General features: G+C 39.5%; 1 protein-coding gene across 1 annotated transcript in view; it reads right to left on the minus strand.

Annotated features, from left to right (window-relative positions):
• LOC103798102 (hyaluronan and proteoglycan link protein 1-like) overlaps positions 1–12071 on the minus strand; it is a gene marked incomplete at its 5' end in the record, with an annotated part of 17019 nt that extends 4948 nt beyond the window's left edge. The window contains 2 exon segments of the mRNA XM_009070344.1: positions 2516–2818; positions 11693–12071. Of these exon segments, the coding sequence (XP_009068592.1) occupies positions 2516–2818; positions 11693–12071 (682 nt within the window).
• Between the last annotated feature and the right edge of the window lie 224 nt (positions 12072–12295).

Genomic DNA, 12295 nt, shown 5'->3' on the forward strand with positions numbered 1-12295 from the left:
CTAAACCTCATTCAACTTCTTTTTTCATAGAAGCTCCCAGAACTGACACATTTTTTGAGCTCACCCTATACTTCTCTGATGCTGGGACTCCTGGCATTTTCCCAGCTCCCTTATATAAACTGAAGGCTCCTGTTTCATACCATCAGGAGACTCCAACAGTCACTGCCCCTGCTGGGAATGCATGGTGTCCCAACAACTTCTCATTTTCCTTGGCTGTTCCTGAGCTGAGGGAATCAATATTGTGTGTTGCAGAAATAGCTTTTTGCCTGTAGCCACTATCTTTGGCAATTGGCAATTCCGACCTCATGGCAAAATGGGTTATTATAAGCTTTTTCCTTTACAGTGAGAAAGCTAACATATGTCATTAAAAATGCCTAAGCTACCCAAACTGCTCAGCTGAAAATAGGAAACTGGCATCTGGGGAGAGTGGCTGGGTTAATTGTAGATATTAAGGTGAGCTTGGGACATGAACAGTGGAGAGCATAGCAGGGATGTGTGAGGGTAATGTAATCTGGTGAGTTAAGGAAATGGATGCTGAGAGAAGCAGAAGTCCAGGTTTTCTGCTGATGTCTTGAGAGACATATGGCACTGAGTTGTGGGGAAGATTAGATAGACAGAATCATAGAATTTAAGGGTTGGAATGGACCTTACAGATCATCTAGGCCCAACCCCTCCTGCCCTGGGCAGGGACACCTCCTCACTAGATCAGGTTCTCAAGGCCTCAATAGATAGATAGATAGATAGATAGATAGATAGATAGATAGATAGATAGATAGATAGATAGATAGATAGATAGATAGATAGATAGATAGATAGATAGATAGATAGATAGATAGATAGATAGATAGATAGATAGATAGATAGATAGATAGATAGATAGATAGATAGATAGATAGATAGATAGATAGATAGAATCTCACCCTATTGCTGTTCTGTCTTTCAGGTCAGTTTAACAGACACATCAAGGCTGAGATTCATTTCAGTATCTTGTCTTTGTTTGCTCTCCTACCTGTACACCTCATTCTGACCTTATCTCATTCCTCTTTCACCCACTTTCCCTCTCCTTGCTGTATCAGAGCACAGACAATATTTATCCATACTTTTTCTTTCCCTTTTCTTTTCCCCAGAAATTATATTTCTCTTTCCTTAAGAGATACTACCCAGCTTCTAGTGTGTAAAAGGGTAGTGATTAGTGAACAGTAGTCACAAGACAAGTCACAACTAGTCATCTGCTTTACTCTGCAAGCTTTATAAATAGTGCAACTATCACATTTTAATTCTTGTTCCCTGATTATTTTATACCTTGATGCTGTTACTTAGTACAGGGTTAAATCTGCATATAAGAAATGAGGTCATACAGGATTTGACCTTAGATAAATAAAGCAAGACAAAAAATGAGCCAGAATTTCATTGAATGATGCAGAATGGTAAATATCAGCAAAACCTTTGTTACAGGCAGCTTCCAGCTTAATTTAATATTGTTGACTTGAGGACTTGTTTTTTGTTTTTTTTTTTCAAGAGGGTGGAGCTGACTTAGCACCAAAGCATATCTTCTGAGAGCAAGGTTATGTTTATTTTTTGCTGTGCTGTAGGACAAAACTGCTTCACTGTGGATAAGCAATCTGTGCATACACAAAAACAAAGGCCGTGCTCTGTGGTCTGGGTGGGCTGCAAGCCAAACATGTGCAAAGTTGTGCAAGCATTATCCACAAGTAGGACGCTGTAGAGGACTGTAGGCTCCTTTTACACATGTGTGCTTGCAGCATTCCTCTCATTCACAGCAGTGGTTTCAGAATCCTTTTCAGCCACTAGATAAAACCTGAAATGATACCAAGCTGGGATCGAGCAATTTATTTTCATTTCATACCTAAAGTAACATCTACTAATAGCAAAAAAAGCTTGCAGTTGCTGAAATAAAGTCTCCAGCAGGCTAGCTTCAGAGCAAAAGTGAGCAGGGTTTTGGCAGAGGACTAAGGTTAGGAATCAAAATTATTACGGAATAAAGCTAGAAACAGGTTTGCTGATAAGGAAGCATTCGTCATATTAGAGCTGGTACATGAGCAGGAGCTGCTTAACACTGCAATATAGATGAAATGATGGCCAGAATTTTGTTTTGGTGATATATTTAAATGACACGAATTGAATTATAATTTAATTCAACAGGAAAGCTCAATTAATGAATTGCAGGTTTCCTCACTGCACATTTCTTCATCACTTTAACTGAATTAAACTGAGCATACATCAACATTAAAAGGGCACATATAAATTTTAATGGGGTGAAAGTGGAGATACCAGAAACCCCTGCCAATTCAAGTCCTGAGCTGTAAAAATGACCTACGTGTGAACATGTGGCAAAGACGACTTTACTCTGTGCATATGTCCTTGTAAATTCAACAATAATATTTTCCAAGCCTAACATAAGATTTGAGAAATCAAATACCACTTGCTGCCATCAGATTTCTTGCCTAAGCACAGAAAAAGTAATTTATAAGGTAGGGGTGAAGAAGGCTCTTACCGTTGAAGTTTGAAGTGAAGCAGAAAACATCGTATCGGCTTTTGTCTTTATCCCAGAACCCGTAATTCCTGACCCCAGGCACTGTGTCCTTCCCTCCACAGGGCTCCCTGGGTTTGGTGATGGGGTACTGCACAGATCCATCGCTGAGCCAGCCTGCGTTGCACCAATCCAGCCCTGACCTCCAGGCATCATAGAGCTGGTCAAAGGAGGCGATAACAGAGTCTTGCTCCAGACACGCTCGCTGAGCCTCGTGGAAGTTCAGGTTGTATCGACCCAGTGGTGGAGAGTAAGGGAACACAACACCTGGAGTGGTGGAAAGAGGGAATGTTACTGGACACTGAACAAACAGAGGAAAGGGAAACAGGATTTACAGCCACCAAAAAAAGAATCAAATGTTAACGTTGCGATATCTGTCAGACTGTTGTTTTGTTTCTGGGGGAAAACACTCTGTCAGTAGTACATCAGCATTAGGTTTGGAATGGGGATAGTGCTTCTGCCTCACCTAGCTGGCTCCTCTCCCTGCAACCTCATCCATTTCCTAATGGGAACTGTGCAAGGTCTGCACGCTGTTCACATCTGCAGCTTTTATGTCCCCCTGGTGATCTCATCCTTTTGCACTCAGAGTGCTTAAAGATGAGCAGAGTTGGCTGGAATTTTGCAACTACATGTTTTTCATCCAAAAATCCAGTTTATCTGTTGTAAGATCAATTTCTCATTTTAAAAAAGTCAATTAAACCCTGGCCTTGTTATAGATATTTTTTTTTTTTTTTGGTGGGATGGGATTTGGGTATTTTCTGGAAGTGATTTAGAAAGAAAAAAATGTTGAACTATTTCTATGAACTATTTCTTTTTACTCATAGACATTAAAATGAAACATTTTGATTGACGTAGGAGAGGACTATGTTCTTAGCATGAATCCTTACCAAGATTTCCTGAGAAGTTCAAGACAATTGTTTTTTGTTTGTTTGTTTGGGGTTTTCTTTATTTCATATTATGCTATTAATGGAAACATGTGGCTTAACAACAGCATTTCAAGCCTAGACTGGTAGGAGGCACAATTTTAGTGTCCTGAGGTAGGAAATATATAGGGAAATGAAATCAGTGAAGTCATGTGTGGTTTCAGGGAGAATTTTCTGCTACCTTCCACCTGGTTTTGAGCAGTTTGTCACCACTCAAGGAGGGAAAGTTCCTCAGAGAGGGCATCATCTTCCCTGAGCAGAAGACAGGTTTCCCCAGCTGCAGATGGTGAGCCATGTACCACACAGCATGCAGCAACACATGACAGTCCTAGCAGGAAGCCATGTGTGACACCACCTTTCATCTCTACTCCTACGGCTTCTAAAAGCTCTGTTGGCTTACCCTAAGACAGAGACATTGAGCAAGGAGCATGGACCTGCCAAATGCTTCCTTACACCCTGGAGGATCAGCCAAAGACTGCCTCAAAGCTCTGTCTGGTGCTAGTTGGTGGTAAGCCATTGCAGACAGGTACAGCGGAGAGACCTTTTCATAACAGAGGACATCCACCTGGAGATGGGAAACATGGGAACATCTCCACAATTGTTTCAGAAGTAACATCTAATTACAGCCATTGCCCTTATCTGTAAGATGTTTCCATAGTATATTTTCTGCTTGTTTTATGAAAAGGACATATAGTGAAACGCTAATTCTTGGAACATGACAGATGTTTCAGAAAACACTGAAAAACCACCCCCGCATGTGGCTTTGATAAAAGAGAAGAGAGAGACTTGAAACAAAAGTTTGGATCAGACCACCCTAATCTTTGGCAAGGTTTAGAAACTTAACCCAGACCTAAATTTTACAGTTGGCTTTAGCCCAGCCTCATATTAAGCTGAAATAAAATGGCATCCGAGAAGACCCAGCTCAGAATGTTTGTCCTCAAACATCACTGTAGAACTAAGTGCTGTAGGATGCAGGGAGACTGAAGACAAGATAACACATGAGATGAGCCAAAAGCTTCACGCTGGTATAAACATTCTTCTTTCTTTTTACTTTCTTCGTGCTGATGAATTCAATGCCTATAACAATTTCCCTGTCCTTGGAGAAATGTGGTGTAGGATAGAAAAATTACACTGTAGTCATGCAAGGCTGTCACCACATGATGAAGCCACTCTTCTTTCTGAACACGCAAACTCATTTCCGTGTTTGTTCCACCAGTATGTCTCCTTCCTTTCTGTTCTCTCCCTCTCCCCTCTATCCTCCAAGAAGTGTTATTTTTGTTAAACACAATCTTTGTTATTACTAAACGTCAGTGACTTGGTCCATGAAAATAAAGCATGAAATGTAAACTTGGCAGGGTAATAATAAACAATCTTTTGCTCTCCTTCAGCAATTAGCTAGGGAGTCTGCTTCAGTCCTTTCCTTATGTAAATCCTTTATTAAAGGGCTTTTCAATTATCTGTAAAACACAAATGTAATGTAGCACAGCATGTGTGTTAACCGAAACTTCATAAACAAGAAGCTGAAGATGTTTCATATTTTTCTGGATCTCTGTTTTTTTCTTCTTCCTCCTCATGTATTTATAAAACATTTATTCATTCTTCCTCCGTGCTAATGAATAGAAATATCACTGGCTATAAAGAAAATTTAGCAAATGTCCTAGGACTCCAAGCTTTATTAATTAGAAATCCAATACTTATTATTTTTCCAGAGCTACATTTCCCCATACAACTGACTCCTTGTCCAGTACATGTGTCTGACTTACATATACATGTAAAAAAAACCCTCAATTCAGCAGAAGTGGGTAATTTTAAATCAAGATATAAACTTACATATGTCCAAAATCTGACCAACAATTAACTGAAGCCTATTCAAACAGATCTGATTCCTTAAGGTTTCCAAAATCACTCTTTAAAGGGGGTTAAGCATGTATGCAAATGTGTTACGAATCTGAGTTTGACAGTTTAGGACATAATGTTTTCATAGCATAAATATGCACTAAACTGTAATATTAGCTTTGGGCTATATTTGAGTAGACTGCATAGAAGCTGATTTTTTGTTTGAGTTCATCTACAGTACAAGCCTGCAACTGATTAGCATTAATTTCACCCTTCAGATGGGAGTGGCCATTAGAGATTTTTTTAGAGGAAAATTGACTGGGTATGTGTTTTGTGCAGCGTTGCATTATCTTGCATTTTAGTTACTGGTTTTTTCTTCATTTCCCTATCAAACCTAGCTGAAATTCATAGTTAGGTGTTACTATTCATCTTCCCTTTGTTATACCTTAGCAGTACTGAACTTCAGCTGATTGCAGAGCATCTTCTTCAGTCTTGGATCTTACAAACCCGTCAAAGGATAATCCATCCCATCTGTTCCTGGATGGACAAAAGCTGTCCTGATGTTTGTCACTGTTCCCAAAGTACAGAGTGAATCTAAACTCCTGACTCCAGCCCTGTGTTTTGCCACTAGACAAAACACCCACTTCCAAACCTTAACAAATTCAGCTTAAAAATGAAGGAAGATAAGAACTTCCAGCCTTAACTCGAATTTAGTGATTCCACTCCCTACCCTGAGGCAACAGCTAAGCCACTTGTGAAGCCTGAGTGGGGATATTCATTTACAATACAGGCTTCATGGTGTGGCTCCTCTCCCAAACTCATTGTGCTGTGGAGCAGGTTCTAACCCCAGGAGATCCTTGCCTACAAGCAAGAGAGCAAGAACCTGAGACACATCAGTCCAGTAGAGATGGCTGAGACTTGCTGTATTCACCTGTGGCAAAGCAACTGCAGTCCAGAAAATTACTCTTGCAGCGGAAATTAGGATTTCTACCAAACAGGAACATAAGAACTGGATATATAATATATTCTCCCAATAGGAGTATCTGTATTTTCATGAATGCCTTATATTCAACTACACAAATGTACAACTCTGCTCTCGTTACTATGATTTTTGGGGAATGTATCTGTGTGTCCTTTGTAAGTTATTTCTAATTCAGAGTCTTATATGCAGGTTATCCCTAAAATTCAGTGCATCTACTCAGTCCCTTCAGACACATTGTCAACACAAGGAGTTTCAACAAGGTGAGGAAATAACCTTAGAAAGCTCAACTCCTGTAACATTTTATGGGTGTCTATTAAGCCAGCACCATATACAATTAGCAGTTTTAGGATTATTGACACGTAGAACAAAATGACACTAATTTCTGTTGGCCATATGGAAAAAAAATGGTCTTTTCACAGCCAGAGTAAAGAAATTGGCTTCCTTGAGTTCTATCTTAAACAGAGAAGTAAGTTTTCTTGTAGCCAGTGTAAACATAGGGCAAGAGTAGGGTTTGCTATATACTACACTGTAGGGTACAGTTTTATGCTGGCAGGTTCATACACTCTATGGCAAAATTTTCCAAGCTGGATTTCAAAAATTCTCTAAAAACTGGTAAATCCCTCATTCTCATGGAGACTCTATTTCCCTGCCTGTCAGGACTGTTAGATGTCTGATCATTTAGTCGCTGGGTGGGCCACTAGCTGTCAGCAGGTATCAATCTCCCTAAAAATGAAATCAAAGCTTAAAATAGTGTCCCTCCAGACTGCAGAATCCCACAACCACACTGTCAGAGGGGTTGCTTATTTCTTAAAAATAAAGGCTTATGAAATAGACTCATCTGGTCTGGGGCAGATTATTCCTTTATGTTTCTATAGCCTTTATCAAAATTTGACTGTTGTCTCTCCTTACTCTTAGGCTAATTAATCCAAATTCTTTTAGCGTTTTCCTTCAGGTCATCATTTCCAGTTAATTTTTTGAACTTTTTACTTCACTTGCATCTTTAGAGAACCATTTATCACAGCACATGCAAGCACACCTGTGTCTGCAAAGACTTATTACCTGCCACAGAAGGAATCATGCTGGTTCTTCATGGCTTCCTCTTAACAAACCCCTGTCGGGATTTACAAGATTTTTTGTTCGGTTCTAGGGACCTACGAAGAGTGTGTACTATAAAATCAGTTTTTCAGCAGATTGTCACACAGAGGATATTTGAATTATCTCTTTTATGTGTGAATGTAACAGCAACAAACAGAAGAATCAAATATGACATGCAGTATTAGGATAAATCTGATTTCTCCTGCTCTCAAGAGCATGGAGATGTTTTCATATCAGTTTCAGCTATGAATTCCCCATTGTTTATATCCAGCTGAAGAGCAAATGAGTAGATTAGAAAATTATTGTTTTTACAATTTCAAAGAATTTGTTTATATGAAGCTTATGCATCTGTTTGAGATATTTTTGAGATACAAAGTCTGGTTTTGAAAGGGATGCCTGTTTTTTCTTCTATCTTAGACATAAAGGCTAACATACCTCTAAGCAAGACCATAAATGCTGGTAGTTTTTTGGTTCATGGGGAACCACACAGAGTTAGGTTCTATCCAGAAGCTGCTTTCTACAGAGATTTTAAATGGCTTTGTCTAGATCTTTGTATTTCTAGTGGTATTTGATGTAAAAAGTAATTATTTTATGACCTGTATTGCTAGCTTAGTGTGTTCAGCTGTCACTTCTCCCTGAAGACAGAAACTATTAAAAACCATTCCAATAGAGTAAAAATCTGTCTGTGGCAGTTTAGCATTGTTCCGCTTTCTTTATCACCTCTCCCATTGATCCATGAAGGAATACCACACAAAGCCTGTGCCTGAGAAGTACACCTGAGGGCTAGTGCTGAAGCCTTTGCTTGTGCGGGTAGCCAAAGACACAAACCTGCTGTGGTAAGATTCATTACAGTGCCTCATATAAGGAAACTAATAGAGCACTACCATAAAGAAAATCTAGTGTAGAACAGTTAAACACCGCCATAAAGAAAATCTAATGCCAGCTGAAAATTGTCTCTTTGCTTATGTTTTGGACAACAATATCCACCTGCCATCAGAGACCTTTTACTTTGTTAAGCTTTTGACTTCAGAACACTTAACAAACAGTGTAAAACTCATGATTGATAGTTTATGTGCAGGAGGAAAGTAAGGACAGTTCAGAGAGAAAATGGCTTTGGTGACAAGGTCAACATAAAGACTGACCTGCTTTCTGCAGTACTTGACACTTTTTGCAGCTGCTGTGCCCAGCCTAACCATTCTGCTCTTAGACCAGTCCTTGTACTTCAGGTTACAAACAGGATGATAATCATGACACGACTGAATAGTTCTTAAAACTGGTAGTAGTGGAATACTGCAGTGAATTCTAGTTCTGAGTTTTATCTGGTAGCATTGTCTTAGAATCATAGAACCATCAAGGTTGGAGAAGACCTCTAAGATCATCGAGTCCAACTATTAACGTGCCACTGCTGGAACCCCTAAATCTTAAACCTCAAACCTCCAGCACCAGATCTAGATGCCTCTTAAACACTTCCATGAATGGTGACTCCACCACCTCCCTGGGTAATCTATTCCAGTGCCTGACCAAAACAGTGTAGGGGGGAAATGCTGTGGTTCCATAACAGTGAAGCAAACAAAAATGTTTAAGGTATGTAATAAACAAGTTTAATCTAATTCCAGTGGGGTTTTTCAAAGCTAAAAGTACCTGGTTATTATGAACAGTGCATTTAATGACAATCCTGGGAGGCCTTTAAGTCTAGTAAGAATAAAGTGATACCACAGTTGGAAAAGAAAAAACGTCCATTGAAGTAGAGGTCGACAATTTGCATATTGATACATGAACATGTTTCCACCCAGCCAAAGCTGTACTGTTTGTACAGAGCTCACATGGGAGCTGTCAGCTGCTTTGCACTGCTAGTGGGCGTTTCTGGATGTAAATGGTTTTGTCTTGCTGCCAATTAACATCCTTAGGGCCACCATCTCAGGACATCAGGCTATTGATGCAAATCCTTCCTACTGTGAGATTAACCTGATTTTTTGTAACAGATGTAGAATGTTGGAACAGGCTGATATATTTTACTTTTTGTCCAAATACTGATTTCTTTTCCTTTGATCTCTTCTGCTTTGCTCAAATACATGAAACAGCAATTAATGCCAGCACTACATAAAGCTGCAGATGAGTTGAAAAAAAGCACAGGGTCATACAAAAAGAGGAATATATTCCATCAGCTATATATAAGTATTGTAATATTAGTACATTTCAATATTTCTCACTTTAGAAGAAAACTTCAGTGTACCATAGACACAGAATCACTAGACTTAGCTGGATGAAGCAGGACTGACACTGACACTCTCACTAGTCTTATCTCACTTGAAAGGTTACATTTACCATGAGGTTTTGCGCAGGAAATTTTCCTGCCTGTTGAGGCAACCTCACTTTATAATGTCAGAAACGAACAGCCTTACACCTGTCCCATGTCTGACAAAAGTAATTAAAAAGACGTTAGACAGACCCTAGTTAAAATATATAAACTTTCCTTTGAGCACAGATTGGTACATACTTGGCTGAAGAAATATGATTACACCTATCCTCATCCTGTTGGATGGAGAGACCCTGACCTTGTATCCAATGGGCTGATGCTTATTACAAGACTGTCACAGTAAAAAAGATAAAAACCCTCCCTCTTTACATTTGCATTACTGTATGCAGCAAATAAAAGATTTCTCATTGCTTTCTTGTTTAGTATCACTCAAAGAATGACCTTCAGATGTGTATTTCTGTGTGTGCCCAGGAATTTGCACCAAGCTTCAGGCAAAACTTCCTGCTCTAGCTCTGCAACCATTAGCATTTCCCCTTCCCCAAGCACTTTGGGCACAGCAGGAAGCATTTGTACTGGAACCTCCTTGCTTTTAACAGCAGAAAACTAATGAACTTTTGATTCAGAGGAAGAAAAAGCCTGGGCAGGTGACCAGAGCCTTGCTTTCACTTAGGTTAAGCTAAGCAGAAACTGGTCTCCCTTCAGTGGCTCCTCTCGAGGGCAGCAGCTGCAGAGAAGCTTCACCCTGCCCAAGTGAATGGGAATCTGAACAAGAGAGCTTTGGACAATCAGAGAAGAATGAAGCAAAATACTTTTTCCTCCTACCCATTTCTGTCTTCACTCAAAACTGTTTTAGAGAACTAAATCTAAACATGTATATGCCCAATTTTATTTATCTCCTAAGTCAGAAAAGAACAGGGTGCATTCTTATTAAAGACGGACTATGTGGGTGTGAAACAACCTAAATAGACTTCTTCTGGCACAGAAACTGTGCAGGGTCTTTCTGCACTCAGAAGTGGGTGATACAAGGAGGAATGGAAGCATAGATGTAAAAAATGATGTCTGTTTGGATACAAGATCCACTCTGACAGTCTTATTGTGCAGGATAACTGTATTATCAACATAATATACAAGAACTCTCAATCAAAGAGTCATGTAATTCATCTCTTGGTAGGTGTGAGGGTCAGAGGTTTGATCCTTCCCGTCTCTTCCCTTCCCTTCAGATCCCTCTGGCACGTACTTGCTAGTAAATATAAGGGTAAGGGAGATGTCTTCATGTAACTCTTGGTTTATTCCTGAGATCAGTGCAAGTTTGGGGAAAAAAAATGCCAAATACTCTTTACATGCATTGAAACTCTTTAAATCTAGCTGAATTTCATAAGAGAAAAGGAAAGCTGAATTTTTGTTCCTCTTTAAACCTGTTTCACTATTTTTCAAATGCTTTGTACTCTACTGTTTTCAAGAATATTGCTCAGGGACATGACTAGAGACTCTATATAGGAGTTGTTTTGGCAGGCAATATAGAGACCTATTTTATGTAATTATAAAGCTGTAAAAACCAAAACATTCTCTCTGGGTAACTACTTTAATATTTTTCTTTGTTGTAAGAAGATTTGTATTTGCTTGGTCATCTAAAATGTCCTGAAGTCTTGCAAAATTAATATTAGGGAAATATTGAACATAATTTTGCCCAGGTAAAAAAGATGCATTGGCTTCTGTAAAGTGACAGGAGCAAATCGAAAACATATGGAGCTCTTCATACTATGTTTGCTACTTCTTTTTTGGCTCCTCTCACACCAGGTCTCACTGGAAGCTGAATATGCCATAGGCTAGTGTAAGTTATAGCAGTCCTAACAGTTTTCTAATTTATGATTGTTGTCATGGGCTGTCAGGCCAAGATTCCCCAGAGCACAATGAATTCTGCTTCTCAGCCCACTGTTATCACTGATAATACAATACCAGCAGTACTAAGAGACAAAAAAAAAAAAGAAAGCAGGTATTCCTTAAAACCACAAAAATCTGACTGTAAGTATAATTCAGGTGTTACCTACCTTCCAAATTCAGAGCCACCACTGCAGTATCATCCTCCAATCCTTCAATCACCTCGCACTTATATCTCCCGTAATCCTCCAGCATTACGTTTGTGATTACGAGAGAGGCATCATTCTCGCTGCTTTCCCTCAGGAACACTCTGCTGTGGTAGTTTCCGTAGCTCTTTCTGTGGTGTCCCATAGCGACAAAGACGTTCAATTCTTTGAGGTAATCGTAGGTGAGTTTGGTCCACTTGACCCGGATTTTGTGGGTTCCTGAGCCTGCTGTTGATGTGTGTTCATGGTAGAATTTACATGGCAGTGTGGCATTGCCACCCCGGTGAGAGAAGATCTTAGCTTGCTCTGCTACAACAAGTAGACGGGGTCCATTTTCTGCTAGGATTCAAGGAGGAAAACAAAAACCCACAAGGATTAGTTGCCTTTTATAGGATGGGTGTGATTAGCGGCACAACAACCATCAGCTACATCATACGTTAGGTCTGCAGCATGATTTCCCTGCAATCCTTTTGGACCTGTGCAGTAGTAGGGAGTATAAACCAGCTGATAAACCATTAAAATAACTATTATCATTAAATAATTAAAAATCAAATATTTAAATTACTT

Source organism: Acanthisitta chloris, unplaced genomic scaffold (assembly GCF_000695815.1).
Source record: "Acanthisitta chloris isolate BGI_N310 unplaced genomic scaffold, ASM69581v1 scaffold30182, whole genome shotgun sequence".
Taxonomy (NCBI): domain Eukaryota; kingdom Metazoa; phylum Chordata; class Aves; order Passeriformes; family Acanthisittidae; genus Acanthisitta; species Acanthisitta chloris.